Source organism: Otolemur garnettii, unplaced genomic scaffold (genome assembly GCF_000181295.1).
Source record: "Otolemur garnettii isolate 467f Iridium unplaced genomic scaffold, OtoGar3 scaffold00260, whole genome shotgun sequence".
Taxonomy (NCBI): Eukaryota; Metazoa; Chordata; class Mammalia; order Primates; family Galagidae; genus Otolemur; species Otolemur garnettii.
In genome coordinates this window covers 923,729-939,334 of record NW_003852655.1, presented here as the reverse complement: position 1 = coordinate 939,334, position 15,606 = coordinate 923,729, and the positions used below count along the sequence as shown (strand labels likewise).

At 55.4% G+C, this 15,606-nt stretch overlaps 1 protein-coding gene across 3 annotated transcripts in view; it reads right to left on the bottom strand.

The window, feature by feature from the left end:
* Nucleotides 1–15,606, bottom strand: part of CHID1 (chitinase domain containing 1) — a 39,530-nt gene that overhangs the window by 12,220 nt on the left and 11,704 nt on the right. For all 3 annotated transcript variants that reach the window (XM_012813333.2, XM_023508590.1, XM_023508591.1), the window contains 5 exons: nt 15,304–15,410; nt 14,707–14,768; nt 11,502–11,594; nt 1,493–1,594; nt 560–715 (listed from right to left, as the gene is read on the bottom strand). In XM_012813333.2, coding sequence (XP_012668787.1) covers nt 560–715; nt 1,493–1,594; nt 11,502–11,594; nt 14,707–14,768; nt 15,304–15,410 — 520 coding nt within the window. The remainder of the gene's footprint in view (nt 1–559; nt 716–1,492; nt 1,595–11,501; nt 11,595–14,706; nt 14,769–15,303; nt 15,411–15,606) is intronic.

The window sequence follows — 15,606 nt, the reverse complement described above, 5'->3', positions numbered from 1 at the left end:
AAAAAAAAAAAAAAAAACCTTCCAGAAACAAAGAAAAACAAGGCTGAAAAGAAATCATGCAGCAGAACCACACAGCAGAAATATTAAAGGCAGGCCTTTGGCAAAGGACAGGCAGAGGACAGGAGACCACGAAGGAGAGCAGCCCACACAGCAGCTGGGAGGGAGGTCCCCAACAAGGCCCATGTGCTGAGGACAGGACCAACAGTTGGGGGACATAGCCCCAGGCAGAGCAGGGGATGGGTCTCCTCTGACTCAGCAGCTGTACCTAGCTCTCATGTACACACTGCCAAGACCAAGGAGATGGCACCACAGCCATGCCCTCAGCTAAAACACTGGTGTTACAGGGAAGGTAGTGACCCCAAGTAGGGGTTGGGCTGGCGTAGACACTGACATAGGACCTGGGACTTCCCAACCAGCCCACATCTCTGACACTGCAGTCCATAAGCCTAAGACCTAGACCCCTGCACTCCCTGACGCTGGCCTCAACTCTCCTTCCCACATCTACGCCCAACCTCAACCAGTGACACCCTAAGTACAACAGGAAGAACCCCGGGCTCACCTGGCTCCAACCACAGGCTCACGGGTGTCCTTGGAGGCTGAGTAGTCCATGCCATAGAAGTTGAGTCCCAGAAGGATTTTGCTCCGCCACTTGGACTTGGGGTCCAGGACCTGCACACAGGCTCGGACCCAAGATAGTGGTGCATTAGGGCCAGGCCTGCAGGGTACAGGGAGGAGGCTTCAACATGAGGCAGGAAGCCCTGTATCTGACCATCATCCTCAGTGGCCTCCACCAGAGTGCCTCCTCTATACATGGTCAAAGTCCCTTAAGAGTTGGGAAAAGGGGCCAGGTGTGGTGGCTCACACCTGTAATCCTAGCACTCCGGGAGGCTAAGGCAAGTGGATTGCCTGAGCTCAAAGGTTCGACAGCAGCCTGAGCCAGAGCAATACCTCATCTCTAAAAATAGCCAGGCATTATGGTGGGTGCCTGTAGTTGCAGCTACTTGGGAAACTGAGGCAAGAGAATCACTTGAGCCCAAGAGTTTGAGGTTGCCGTGTGCTGTGATGTCACAGCATTCTACTGAAGGTGACAAAGTGAGACTGTCTCAAAAAAAAAAAAAAAAAGAAAGAAAGAAAGAAAAAAGGAGTTGGAAAGAATAAGAATCAGCCCCTGGCACCTTGGGACCCACAGAGCACCTCACACTGAGGGGGGCCTTCCTGCTGCAAACCTGCCTGTGTCTGCTTCACACAGCCCTCTGAGAGCCTACAGATCAGGCCACAGTTGCAGGAGAGGCAGCAGTTAGAGGGCCACCTACAGGGCATGGGGCAGGCATATGTTGCCAGCTTCCACCAGGCAGATGTCAGGCTCAGAGAAAGTAACTCTTTGCATGGAGCAGCAGTGCCCATGGGCAGGAAGGCATATGCCTGGGAGGCCAGGGCACAGGCCTACAGTCCCCTGCATCCCCCAGCCATGTCCTGCTGTGTCCACACTCACTGCTGTGCTGTGGAGTAGTCGTAGGTCATGAGGCTGAAGCCATCCAGCACCGGGGCCAGCTGCTCAAACTCCTTGTGTGTGAACATGCCCAGCTGGTCAGTCCTGCAACAAAACAAGTGTTGCCGCCTCAGATAGCTGCCTGCTAAGCCTGGTAAGGTTCAGAGCTAACTGCTTAGGGGGCTCCCAGAGCAAACTGGCTAGGGGGCTCCCAGCCCACACTCCTCCCTTCCTTCCCTCTGGGAGGGCCTGTGTCGCTTTCCCCTGGGATGGGGACAGCCTATAGCTCGCTTGGGGCCATAGTCCAGGAGCAGGTGCTGCCTGATGCCTTATGCCATGGGGGCTGGGGTTAGGGCAGTAGAGAAAGGAGGAGCTTGCCCTTTTATCAGCTCTGTGGCCCTAGAGGCGTCTGTGGCCTGCGTGCCCTGACACCTAGAGCAGGCCCACCTGAGGGCAGTAGCAGCTATGTCCCTTCTCTGGGACACCTTAGAAGACATGACCATTTGCCCCACCTAAACTTGTATGGCTTATGGCTGTGCGTGGCAGGCCAAAGCCCTGTCAAGGACCAGCATCTGTCCCAAGACAACTGGTGACTGCTTTCCCTCCTGCCCACTTGGCAGCCACATCCAAGTTCTCTGCACACACCTTGGCAGAAAGGGTGCTGATGCATCATGGGGTCAGCACTCAAATGCCTCAGGGAAACACCAGGTGGGGGCATGAGGGGTATCCCACAGCAGGCATTTACTTCTCCTGGTTCTGAAGACCAAGGTATAACAGATGCAGTGTCCAGTGAGGGCTGTTTCCTGGTTCAGACTGTGCCTTCCTGCTGTGTCTGCACAGGCTGGGAGGGGCGAGGGAATGCCCTGGGCCATTGTTAGGACACTAATCCCACTCTGGAGGCTCCACCCTCCTGACCTCATCACCTCCCCTCACCTTAGGGGTGAGGGTTCCACATATGAATTTTGGGGGACACAAGCATTCAAACCACAGCAAAGAGTGACAGGGAACATGATCACAGGCCTAGAGGCCTAAAGGAGGAATAGTGGGGAGACCTGGGGCAGAGACCCCCAAGAGTGGCAAAATAAGCATGAAGTGGCCAAGGACAGGCCACTACAGAGTAGGAGGCCATGCACATAGAGGTGATGGACCCAGACCCTACGAACTTCTCCCAGCCATTTGTATCAAAGCCCCCAGGAAAGCAGAGGCAGCTCAGCAGAGATGGGAGCCTAAAGCTCGGCCCCAGGGATAGTACAGGGCTGAGGCTGAGGGGACCTGTGGAAGGACTGCATCCCTCCCGGGAGCCACCCTTGGACACATACCTACAGCCCAGAGGCTCTACTCTGCTTAGTCTGCCTGCCCCTCAGCCATCTCTGGGTGGCAGCCCTTCCCTCAGGGACCTGCTCCTTCCTAACCTAGGTCCACTAGGTACCATGTCCTCTTGGGGCCTCCTGCCTGGCCCAGGATGGGGCCTGTGACCACTCTGTACTGAGCATGAAGGAGGGGTGGGGAGTAAACAGGGTCAGTGAACAAGGGATGACTAATGGTGCTGGTGAGGCCAAGGGACCCTAGGACAGCAAGACATAGCAGGAAGGGGCCATCAGAACTTGGGCACGATTAAGAACAGGGCAGGGTAGGGCAAGGAGAGAACAGCACTTGAGATGGGGCGTGGGGAGTGTCTGGGCTGCCATCCCCAGGGTCCCTTTGAGGCAACAAGGCTACTGGCCATGACTCCTGAGCTGTGACTCCTCTGCTGAGGGTCTGAGCTCTTGTCAGCCAGGCTCCCAAGTCTGAATCATACCAAGGGTGCCATTTGGGGGGGGAGGGGCTGGTGCTTTTGTCAGGGGCCTTCCCCAGACCCCTGGGCTCCTTGGCAGGTAAAGAGCCCCTCTCCCCAGATATACACAGTTCACTCCCAGCCCCACCTCAAGTCTGCCACAACATGGTCCTGGCCTACATCCTGACCGTGCCAGCCATGAGACCCAGGCTCCAGCCTGGCCACCCTAGGCCTTCCTGGCCTGTCTGGCACACGGCAGCACTGTGGTCCCCTCAGCCCCTATCCCTTTGGCTGTGACCAACATTCCTAACCAGGCCCTTCCCAGGACTGTGCCTCAGCCTCTACTGTGTTCCCTGGGTTGCCCCCTTCCCTATGATACCCTGTGGGTCAGGGGCCCCTGTGTAGCTCCTCTCCTTAACATCCACAGCCCCTAGGTCATTTCTTCAGGCTGCATCTAAGCCTGAAGCATATAACCTAAGCCTGAAGACTGGCATATCCAACTGTCCACTCAACATCATTCAATGTCAATGTCAGCTCAAATCTAGGGCTTCAAGTGCACTCTGTCACAGGTGCCAAATGAGTATGGGTCTAAAATCAGCATCAGGCTTGGCACCTGTAGGTCAAGTGGCTACAGTGCCAGCCATATAGATCAGAGCTGGCAGGTCTGAATCCAGCCAGGGCCTGCCAAACAACAATGACAACTACAACCAAAAAACCACCAAGTGTGGTAGGCACCTGTGGTCCCAGCTACTTGGGAGGCTGAGGCAAGAAAATAGCTTAAGCCCAGGAATTGGAGGTTGCTGTGAGCTGTGATGCCATGGCACTCTACCCAGGGTGACAGCTTGAGGCTTTGTCTCAAAAAAAAAAAGAAAAATAATAATAAAAATAAAATCAACATCAAATGGAAAACCAGGCAGCAGAGAAAATTCACAGAAGATGAACTCAGCATGACCATGCGTGGCCATGGAAACACAGTCCAAGATGGAGCCAGGGAAAGGGTGGAGACGGGACAGGGACTTCACTGTTTTTAAAGCTTCATTATTTTACTAAGGAGATTGAAGCAACGTAACAAATGGTGCCGTGTTGGTGGTGGGTGTGAACAGGAGTGTTTCCTAGAGCATCTGTGGTTCCTAGAGGCTGCTTAGAGGCTGTACCTCAAACCTGCCCAGGCCCTTGGGCTGTTTCCCAACACCCTGTCAGCCCTGGGGTCTCCTGCTCTGTGGGGGTTGGAGGGTGGGGGAACCCAACAGCACAGTGGGGACAGCAGGAGGGGCAGGTAGGGGTGGACTGGAAGGGATTCACCAAAGATGTGACACTCCACAGACCACTGAGTGTTCCAGAGCAATGCTGAGAAAAGTCTCCTATACTTCTGGGAAAGGCTGCACCTGCCCCTGCGGCCACACAGCATGGTCACCCATGCAGACCAGTAGCTCTCCTGATGGGACACTTAATGCCTGGCCTAAGGCCACACGAATCCTGCCTGACAATCCTGGAAGATTCCGTCCCCTGGCAAACTGCATGGCCATTCCCACCAGCACTGCTGCTCTCTAGGCAAAGGCAGACCCGGCCCTAAGTCTGGCCTCTGGAGGCTGGCCAGCCCTACTCATTGTATCTTCCAGGCCAGCGGCTGGCAGTCTAACACCACCCAGTCACCATTGGCTGGGCCTGCTCTAGGAAGTCTGGAGACTACATGCCCTGCCTAGCATAGCCAGCTGTAGTGTCCAGCCTCATCTGTTCCCCTTGACCTTGGAGGCCCTGACCAAGGCCTTCCAGGGCATGGGGAGGACTCAGCCCGGCCCCTATGGTCACCCATGACTCCTACAGGCAGGGCTGTGACAGCAGCTGGCCCCTTGCCAAGTCACTGGGATGCTGAGGTGGGTAGGACAGATGGGAGAGCATGGAGGACAGGGTGAGAGCCCTGAGGAATAGGGTGAAGGGTCAGAGGCTCTGCCCCTATCCCCCAGCTCAGAGGGCTCCTAGGAAACAGGCCAAGAGCAGCTGTGTGACGTCTGCCAGGGGCTGGCTATCCCAGATGCCAAGCTGGAGACCAAAGGCAGGAGGCGGCTACAGCTGGGAAAGTCCCTCCTGTGTCTTCTGGCCCACAGTGACTATCCTGGCCCAGCCTTCTGGTCAGCCCTGTCCTCCACCCAGTCCAGCTTCCCTGACAGCAGCTCCCCATGCTGGGTCTGGTGTGTGCCACACACATGTGAACCAAGGCAGTAGGAGCCCAGACCCCTCCTTTTGGGGAGACTCAAGGCCAGGGTGTCCTGCATACCCACCCCCATGGTTAGGGCACCTCAGCATCTAGTCCAGCTGGCCAGGATGTCACAGAGACCATGGCCCCAGCCAGCCACAATACCTGCAGCGCCATGCAGCAGGGCTCTCAAGAGAGCAGAAGCTGGGAGGCATTCTCAACTGTTAAATATTGCCGTGCACTGGCTCGGTGCCCATAGCATAGCGGTTACAGCACCAGCCACATACACCGAGACTGGTGGGTTCAAACCCAGCCCATACCAGGTGGGCAAGGATGACAGCTGCAACAAAAAATAGCTGGGTGTTGTAGTAGGCACCTGTAGTCCCAGCTACTCAGGAGGCTGAGACAGGAGAATTGCTTAAGCCCAAAACTTTGAGGTTGCTGTGAGCTGTGACACCATGACACTCTACCCAGGGCCACAGTTTAAGACTGTCTCAAAAAAAAAAAAAATACTGCCGTGCACTGGGAGCCTGTACTCCCTGAATTCATGTGCTGAGAAGCCCTAACCCACAATATGAGGATTTCAGGATGTGGGGTCCTTGGGAGTGATGAGAGTTAGATGAGCTCATGACCACGGCCCCTTGGGGGAGTTAGTGCCTTTAAGAGAAGAGACACTGGGGCTGTCTGCCACATGAGGACACAGCAGAAAGGTACCACCACCCAGGAAGGGGCCTCCCCAAACCTGACAGCACCCTCACCGCAGACTGGCAGCCTCCAGTCTGGAGGCTGTTTCTGGGATAAACTTTTGCTATCAAAGTTGCTCAGTCTGTTGTACTCTGTCATGGCAGCCCAACCTCAGATAAAAAGTAAGTGGACATCAGAAGACATTTATCAAGTTCCACATAGGTCAGTATAGCTCACAGTGATCTGATGCCCCAGGGGATGGCTGTGCCAAGAGCTTGGGCTCTGTGTGTCTGTGAACATGAGATAGCAGGGTCCTGAGACAGCAAGTCGCTGCAGTCTACCACTCTGTGTCCTGTGGCTTGGCTTGCTTCACCTCGGATGCCAGCTCCAGGCACACTCAGCCTTCTTCAGGGTGGTCCCAGGTGTTCCTTTTGGCTTGGAGTCCTTGGCCACACTCGCACAGTCAACACCTTTAGCTTGTGTCAGTTCCAGCCTGGCTATACCTGAGCCACTGTCTCCCTGTGGCTCCATTACTGCTGAGGTTGACCTCTCAGTAATGAGAGGTCAACCCACCGCCCATCAGCTCCATGCACACAGCTGCTGTGGCCTCTTATGTTTCAGGGTCCAGGTCTTCTGCCCACTTTCCTCCAGGGTTGCTGCTTTCTCTCTACTGTGTCTCTCTTTCCCCTCTCTCATCTCCTAACCAGATGCTGCTGGCCATCAGTCAGTGAAGTGGTTGTTGTGCTTCTCCCTGTGGGAAGCTCATTTTTTTGTTCCTTGTAGAATCTTTTGATGTATCAACATTCTGGTCAGAGCTCTCTGCCTATTCAGAGCCAACCGTCCCTGCTATGCACAGCAGGGCTCTGGTTTCTAACTCAGATCTGCAGTGCACCCAAACAAGCCATGGTTTAACTCCCTAACTCTTTTGCCCTCTATTGCCAGTCTCAGTGGCAACCCCATCAGGAACAGTTCCACTCTGTGGGAGCCTGACCCTTGGTCCAACCCCACCTTTGTGTCCACAATGCCCTTTCTAGGGAATCTAGCTCTCTGAGCTCCCCTCACATGCTGCTGTCAGACACACAGCTTCCTGCCACAAGCTGGCCTCCATACTCCACCTCCACGGTGCTGCCACCTCCCAGCGCCTGAGGGCACACACTTCCCACCGCTTCACGGCCTTGTCCATATAGGCACTCCTGGTAGAGCTGGCTCTGCCCTGCAAGGTGGGCAAGCCACGAGTCCAGGATCTGATCCCACCAGCCATAGGAGAAACCATGGAATGTCCCCCACACCTCCACCAAGTCCCCAGGCAGGGACTATTCTGCTGGCACATGTGGCTCCACACTGTGCTCCTCAGTGCAGCACATTGACACATGACAAGCATGGCCTGCACTGTTCCTCTCAGGCCCTCATACAGCTTCTATAGGCCAGGAGCAAATAATTATAGCCCACAGACCAGGAACAGTCTTAAGGCATTTTTAATTTTTACTTTATTTAGAGATACAAGTCTTAACCCTGTTGCCTGAAGTGCAAGGGTGTTGTCCTAGTTCACAGCAGCCTCAAACTCCTGAATCAAGCAATCCTCCTGCCTCAGCTTCTTGAGTAGCTAAAACTATAGGTACCTGCCACCATCCCCAGCTAATTTTTTCTATTTTTAATAAAGACTTTAAATAGGATGGGCTCAGACTAGTCTTGAACTCCTACGACTGGTCTCAACCTTGCTCAGGCTGGTCTGGAACTCCTTAAGCTCAAATGATCCTCCCCCCTCAGCCTCCCAGAGTGTTAGGATTACAAGTATGAGTCACTGTGCCCAGCCAAGTACCCTCGGTAGAGTGCCGTGGCGTCACACAGCTCACAGCAACCTCCAACTCCTGGGCTTAGGTAATTCTCTTGCCTCAGCCTCCCAAGTAGCTGGGACCACAGGCACCCACCACAACACCTGGCTATTTTTTTGGTTACAGTTTGACTGGGGCTGGGTTTGAACCTGCCACCCTTGGTATGTGGGACCGGCACCCTACCCACTAAGTCACAGGTGCCGCCCTCAAGTTTTTTTTTTTAATTATTACTTTTTTTTATTAGAGAGGGTCTTGCTTTTTCTCTCAAGCTGGAATCCAGTGGTGTGTTCATATGTCCCAACTTCTGGGCTCAAGCAAGCCTACTGTCTTGGCCTCCCAAAGTGCTAGGATTACAGCACCATGCCAGGCTAGCCTTCACAATTTTAAAAGGTTACAATAAAACAAGGACATGTAGAGACTGTCCAGAGATAGGAGAAGCCTCCCAGCATGGGGAATCACCCATGGCAGGGAAGGATGCTATATGGCAAGGCCCCAGGGTTCTGACTACCCTTGCTCACGTGGTTCTGGCCCAGGCCCTGGGAATATGCAAGAAAGACCTTCTATCTGCAAGGAAGACTACTGCTGCCCAGCCGGAGTTCCCTGCTGAGACACCCAGAAAACCTGGCTACTGAACAATGGCTTTGTGACCTGTGGCATCTGGACAGGAGAAGTAAAAACAGCTTGTCAGCAGATTAGGCAGTGTGACTTTCGATAAACAAGAATCACCACTCAGGCCTAAAACTTCACCTTCTGAATTTGTTTCTGAGGAAGGAAACCCAGGTAGACTGGCCAGGTATGGTGCCTCACACCTATAATTGTAAGCACTCTGGGAGGCCGAAGCAGGTGGACTGCCTGAGCTCAGAGGTTCGAGACCATCCGCCCTGAGTCGGAGTGAGCCAGAGTGAAACCTAGTCTCTACCAAAAAAAAAAAAGCTGGGCGTTGTGGCGGGTGCCTGTAGTCCCAGCTACTTGGGAGGCTGAGGGCAAGAGAATCGCTAAAGGAAGAAAGAAAAAAAGAAAATTAATAAAAAACTTCAAACTAAGATGACTAAAAGCCAGTTAAAAGCAAAATTAAAAAAAAAAAAAAACCCAGGTAGAAAGAAACTGGAAAACAAGCACATCATAGGCAGCCCCTTATCTTAGACAGGGTCCAGGCAAGCACCAGCAAAGAAAGGAAGCATCCACTCAGGCTTTGACCAGACCCCTGGACCCACATTCCACCATCAGATGCTGAGCCCAAGCAGCTGGAGCATTCTGGGTTAGTACACTCTGAACCAGCTGGCTGCTGCACACTTTCCTCCTAGAGCCACCTCTTCTTACCAACTGTGGGCATTCCCTCCTTGCCATAAAGTGGGACCAGAATGGCATCCTGGCCAGGGGCCTGACAAGGTCTCTCCAGACATGTGGGCCCCTTTACACCAAGACCCCACAGTTGCCCAGGACCGGGGAAGATGCCTGGGTAGCCTCCAGAATAGTCTCTTCCCAGACACCCAGAACTGGGACTAGACCATTGGGGGTCTGCTGAAAGCTGAGCCCCCTGCCCTTCAGCTGAGTTAGGGCTGCTCCTGTTTGCTGACAAAGAACAAAAGGAATGTGTATTTGGTGACTGAGACACCCCTTCCTGCTGCAGCTGCACAGGACCTCCCTCTAGAGGTTGCTGCTCCACTGCCAGTGCCACCCTGGGAGAGGCAGCTGTGGTGAGGGGAAGAGAGAGATGTCCCAGGGCAGAAAATGTTAGTGAGGTGACTATCAGACTCTTTGCAACTGCAGCTTATCAGCCAAGGTGTAAGGAAGACAAACAGAAGATAAAACCACCTGGTCCTTCCCCAGGGCAACAGGGTGGAGATGGCTCAGCTCCATAGCACAGGGTGAACATGTGTATAGCAGCAGTGCCTGGCCCTCTGCCCAGCTTGGTATCACTATCCCTCAGTACCCACCACAGGCCTTAGCCCTGCTCCCAGCCCCTCCCTAACTGTCCTCAAGCACCATGAGAAGGTAGCTGTGGGCCTTGATTGCTGCTGGGTGGTAGGGTAGGGTGGGCTGGGCCCTGGCTCCCAATGCCCACTTCCCTCAGAGAGGGTGCCCTGTGAAGCTGCTCCCACCCTGACTGCAGGCTAGGCCCAGAAGCAGCTCACTAAGGCAGAGCTGGTCATCTCCCACCCAACACCACTTGCAAATCAGCCCAGTTAGTGATCTAAGGAGAGGAAGGGAATCAGGAGCTGCACAGGGGTGGCCACAGGTACAGAGGGAGGTCTGGCCCACAGAGAGGAAGGCTCTGTGGGGCTCAGTCTGGGGCAGCACTCCCAACAGTAACAACCAGAGGAAGAAGCATGTCTATACTACATTGTCACCATGAAAGGACACTCAAGTCATTCAGAAATGGTGCCAGTGCTCATACTGGGGCAGAGCCACAGGCAGCTCTTCTCTGCCTAGCACCTGGAAGGTTGTGAGCACCAAGCACCAGGAGAGAGGCACCCAGGGACACAATGCTGAGCTCTAGTCTGCAGAACAGGCAGCCCTGCCCAACTTGCCCAATGTACCCTAACTGAAGGGCGGAGAGCCTGGGAAGTTCAGGGAGAAAGTGGGGTGAGTGGCCAATACCCAGGTCAAGCAAATGGCCTTTGGCACCCTGAAGGCTGGGAAAGAAACCACCAGCCTGCACAGGCTAAGGCTATGGGGCCCAGGGCAGTCAGCCAGCCAGCTGTGTGCTGCCCTTTCAAGTGAGTCTGTCTGCATCCTCGGGCCCTGAGGTGTGGCCAACTGCACATTGCTTACATCCAGTCACCACTCTGCTGCTGCCACAGTAGCCAAGCAGTAGGCAGGGCACCCAGCATCCACCTGAGAGCTGGGGCCTTACTTTGGAAGATGTGGACCCTGCTGAGCCCTGGGACTCCTACTGTAATGCCTTGGGTTGCCCCCAGCCAGCCCCTTCACCAGTCCTCTCCATCCACTTGGCCCCAGCGATCCTCCTGGCTCTTAGTGCCTGGTCACTCTGCCTTCCTGTTGTGGGGTCCAGAAGAGCTATTCTTCAGGGCTATGAGGGCTAAATGAGCCCACTCATGGGAAAGGCCCAGCCCAGCCAGGGTCCCTTGGACTGTGGCAGCTGTGCCCCATTTTGGCCTGCTCTCCTGTGGCAGGGGCTGAGGGATCTGGCCTGAAGCACCAAATACCTCTGAGCTCCAGGGCCTCTGCTAATAGTGATGAGAGTGAGTTCAGCATAGAAGATATCAACTCTCAAAAAAGGGGATATCTCAGCATAGTCTTCAAGTACTTCCAGCTGAGGGACAATTTTCAACCACTAAAAGGGAAGAATGTATGAGGCCAGCTGCAAAGAGACCCCTAACCTCTGGGTCAGATACTTTCCATGTGCAGATTCTATAGGTAGAACAGACGTGGTGGGGTGCAGTTTGTATTGACCAGAGGAGCAGAGGCCTGGGCCCCTGGCCAACAACCTTCACCAGCTGCCCTATACTCCCAAAGCCTTTACATGAGAGAGAGAAAGAGAGAACACAAGTATGTGGCACTTACCCAGGTGTGACAGCAGGAGGGATGACCAGGATGGCCAGCAGTCGGGCCTGGTGCAGGGCCTCGGCCAGGTGGGTAAGCATGTGTATGAGGCCCCTGAAAAGAAGAGACACAAGGTCAGCAGTGTGGGTGCCAAGGTACCACCCAGAGCCCCATGGGGCTCCTTGACACTTGGCCTCAGGGATGGGGTAAGCTGGTCCTCAGCCTGAGACCCTGGTACCGGATAGCAATAGCCCCTTCAGGAAACTTCTCACCCCACCTCTGGGTATGGCCCCTAGATGACATAGACATCCATGCGCAGAGCAGCACTGTGTACCCCGTGAAGGGGCTGGGCATAAAGGCTGTCCTCTGCCTGATAGGGCCCAGCCACAACCTGGCTAAGTCCCTGTCCTTCCTCACGTTTGAGGGTCTCCATAGAGTAGAGGTTTGTATAATATCCCAGGGGCTTCCAGAAGGAGGCACGAATGACCAGAGACAGGCCACATCATGCTCCAAACCCCGAAGCATAGCAGGTGAGGAGAGACCCCAGCAATCCAGGGCACTCTGGCTGCTGTCCTCCTTGGGCTCAGTAGCAACTCTGCAGGTGGCAGCACAGGCACAGACCATGGCAGATGGCCTTGGGGCAGCCCATCCTCAGGCCTCTGTGCTGCCACCAGCCTCCAGAACTCTACAGGTGCCAGAGACTGTCATGCCCCTGAATGCCACTTGGACATTGTGGTTGGGGCAGGCATGCCCAACTTCTGAAACCCAGAGCACAGCAAGGCACATCCCATGCTAAGGAACTTGGAAAGCTGCTCCCATCTGGGGCCCCTGCCCTTTAGCCTGTGGGTTCTGCTGTCTGCAGGTGTCCATGTCTATCCCTAGGACCACATCAGACCTGAGGACCAAAAGATACCCACAGCCACTCTGGGAAGGGCCCAAGGAGGCTGGTTCAGGTTGCTATGGACTCCCAGTTGTGGTGGGTGCTGGTGTCACAAGGAGCACCCTCAGGACAGGCCTCTTGAACCCTCCAGCAGCTGGCACTGGTGGCTCCTGAGGGTTCCAATCACAGTTGCTCTGGGCACAAGGACCACCATAAGAGGTTGCTCCCAACCTCAGGAGGGACCAGAGGAGACCATGTCAATGCTAAGATCATCACCAACAGGCCCTGCAGGCAAACCTGCCAAATGCAGCCTCAGGCCTGCCACACTAGCAGGAGCTGCAGGCAGCAGAATGCCCAAGGGATCTAGCTACCAGACCGCTGGTCTTGTTGCTCAGGAACCCAGATGCTGCCCACCCTTTGGCCCTGTGTCTGCCCCCCAGCACCTCTCCTCTTCTCTCCAGAAGCCTAGACTCAAGGAGCCCTGCAGGCTGCTCCCACTACATTGTTCCCACCCCACCCCATATTAATGAACCCTCGGGAGCTGGGCTGTGTCTCCCCAGGGCTGCCCTTCAGTGCAGTCTGATTGCCTGCTTAATTTCCTGAAACAGAAGTGAATTATAGCAAATCTCTGATTAATGGATCCATTTGCCCAGGATTAATGGGAAAGATGGGAATTGGTGGAATCTGTCTCTTGCTTAAAGGGACCCCCTCCCTTGGAGGGTACTGGAAGCTCAACCCCAGCAGGGCCCACCCTTGCTGCCCAGAGAGGACCCCCCAAGTCAGGCCTGCCTGGCGTTGTCTCTTGGCCTAAAGCCCAGGGTACCTGATCTTCAGACCAGAGCTAGGACCCCTTGGAGGCTATGTGGGCAAAAGGTTCCCCACAGACCGGCTGGTCTTGTTGCTCAGGGACCTGGATGCTGCCCACCCTCACCCCATAGTTGTGTACCCATCCCACCCTCCTCCCCTACTGCTGGGTCCTCCCAGGGTAGAGGTGGACAGTGGAGGAGCAGCCGTATGTCAGGCAGGGCCCTGGCTGACAGCAGTGTAGATGTCTGGGCACTGGGGGGAGGGATGCCAGGCCTGGGGTGTGAGAGCAGTTGCCACAGAGCCCTGGGCTAAAGCCTCTTGGTAGGGCTGGCCTGAGGCTGCTCTGCAAAGCAAGCCTAGGTGCGGTGGGAAGCTGCAGCAGACCTTTTTAAGAGGTCCCCGGGGCTGGCAGCTGGAGCCTACCACCAAGGGTATGCCTGACTCCATGCACACTACCACTAGGCCCCAGAAAGGATTCCTATTCCCCTCTCTCGAGCCCTGCAGGGATCCACATCAATGACTTGAGGTCCATGCAGGGATGCTACCTCAGAATGGGCAGAGCAAAGACCTGCAGTTTCTCTGTTTGCAGCCACCAAATGATGGTCAGTGATGGATAAGACATCAGGAGATCCCCACCCTCCCTTCTGGGGCAGGCATGGGCTTCAAAGCAGGTGAAACTCCTTCAGGTGGGGTGGGGGGGTGGCAGATTCCAGAGTGTGTGGCTCACACAGAAGGCTAAGGCTGAGAAGCCTCTGGACTGTACCCCAACCCTGGCTGGCCTGGATACCTAGAACAGAACTAGACTCATCTTGGGCAGGAGAACGGTCCCTCTGCCTCCTTCTACAGGACAGACAGCTCACTTTGGCAAAACTAGAGGAGGTGGCTGCTTTAGGTGAACTGGCTGGGCTGCATGAGCAACACCTAGGATGGGCTGTCTCTCAGGACTGAGGCTAGTCCTAAGCCAGACCAGAGGAACTGCTGGCACTCCCTACTTTCCTGGTCACTCTGGACAAGGGGCAGCACACAGGCTCACCTTTGCTGGGTGGCCTGGGCACCAAGGTGGTAGTGAGGATGCCTGAAGAAGCACATGGCCACCCCTAGTGGACTGCTGCAGAGCCTGCAGGCCTGGACCACTTTGCCATAGGATGCCAGGGCAGTTCACACCACGGGTCTTGGATGAGCTAGGCTGGCCCCTCTTGCAAGCCCAGAAGGCTCCTTCATGCTTGGTGAGTTTTCTGCCTGTGCCCAAGCCCAACTCTGATGTCACCATGTAGGCATCTCTCTTGCCAAGTCCTCAGAGCAAAGCTCCTCACCTCCCTTTTACCCCCACAGGAAGCATCAGGGCAGCCACCTGCCCCACAGCCATACTCAGCCCTCTGAGCAGGTCTCCACCTTATGCGCAGCCCTGTCCCCAGCCCAGGTGCAGGACTGTGGAAGGAAGACCCTCCCAAATGAGGCTGCCTGCCCCCCACCCCCAGTGCTTCCTCTGGCTGGGGACCAGGAAGAGCAGTGAGCAGCCCTGCCTGCCCACCCACTCACACGTGCTTCTGGCTCAGCAGCTGGCTCCAGACCTCCACCACGAAGCCATCAAAATGCTGGTTCTGAAAGAAACAGGAGCCTATGAGGAGGACCTGGAGACCCAGGAAGGTGGAGTGGAAAGACAGACTTCTCTGCCCACCTGGCTGGGCCAGTCCACCCAGTCACTTATGAGGCAAGACCCAAGCCTGTGCCACATGCCTGGAAGCCCTTGCTGGAGGACGCAATGTGGGGGCATCCCCAGAGGAACAGGAGCAGAGGGACCAGGGCACTCATGTGCCTCTGCAGCCCCACCCCTAGGAGCCTCAGGGATCTCCTCTTCTGTGACCCAAACGCACCAGCAGCCAACAGGGAGGGTCCCCTCCTAGGAAGAGAGCAGGCAGCTGGGCCCAGGGAACGGACTTGGCCCAGAAGATGAGTCTCCCACCCCTAGGACTGAGTGGGGCTGACACAGTCCTCCTGGGAAGATTTGGGCCACACCCAAAGGAGCCCAGAAAGGAGCCAGGCCAGGGGAGCCAGGTGGTGGTTCTGCACCAGCCCTACAAGGGCCATGTGGGGCTGCCGGTTGTGCCCAGCGGCTGCACAGCACACAGGGCTCACCTTTGCCATCTGGATCATGGTCCTGCTGAGCTCCTCTATCTCATCCTCGCTGTCCAGGACGCTCCGGAAGTCATCGAAAGTCCAGTCTTCAAACAGAAGCCGAGGTACTGGGGGAGGAACATATACAGAAGCTGCAGTTGGGGGTGGCGCTTGTGGCTCAAAGGAGTAGGGCGCTAGCCCCATATACGGGAGGTGGCGGGTTCAAATCCAGCCCCGGCCAAAAACTGCAAAAAAGAAAAAAGAAAAAAAGAATAGAAAAAGAAAACCCCTCCTTGCTCTCCCCAAAAGGGCATCCCCTTGGCC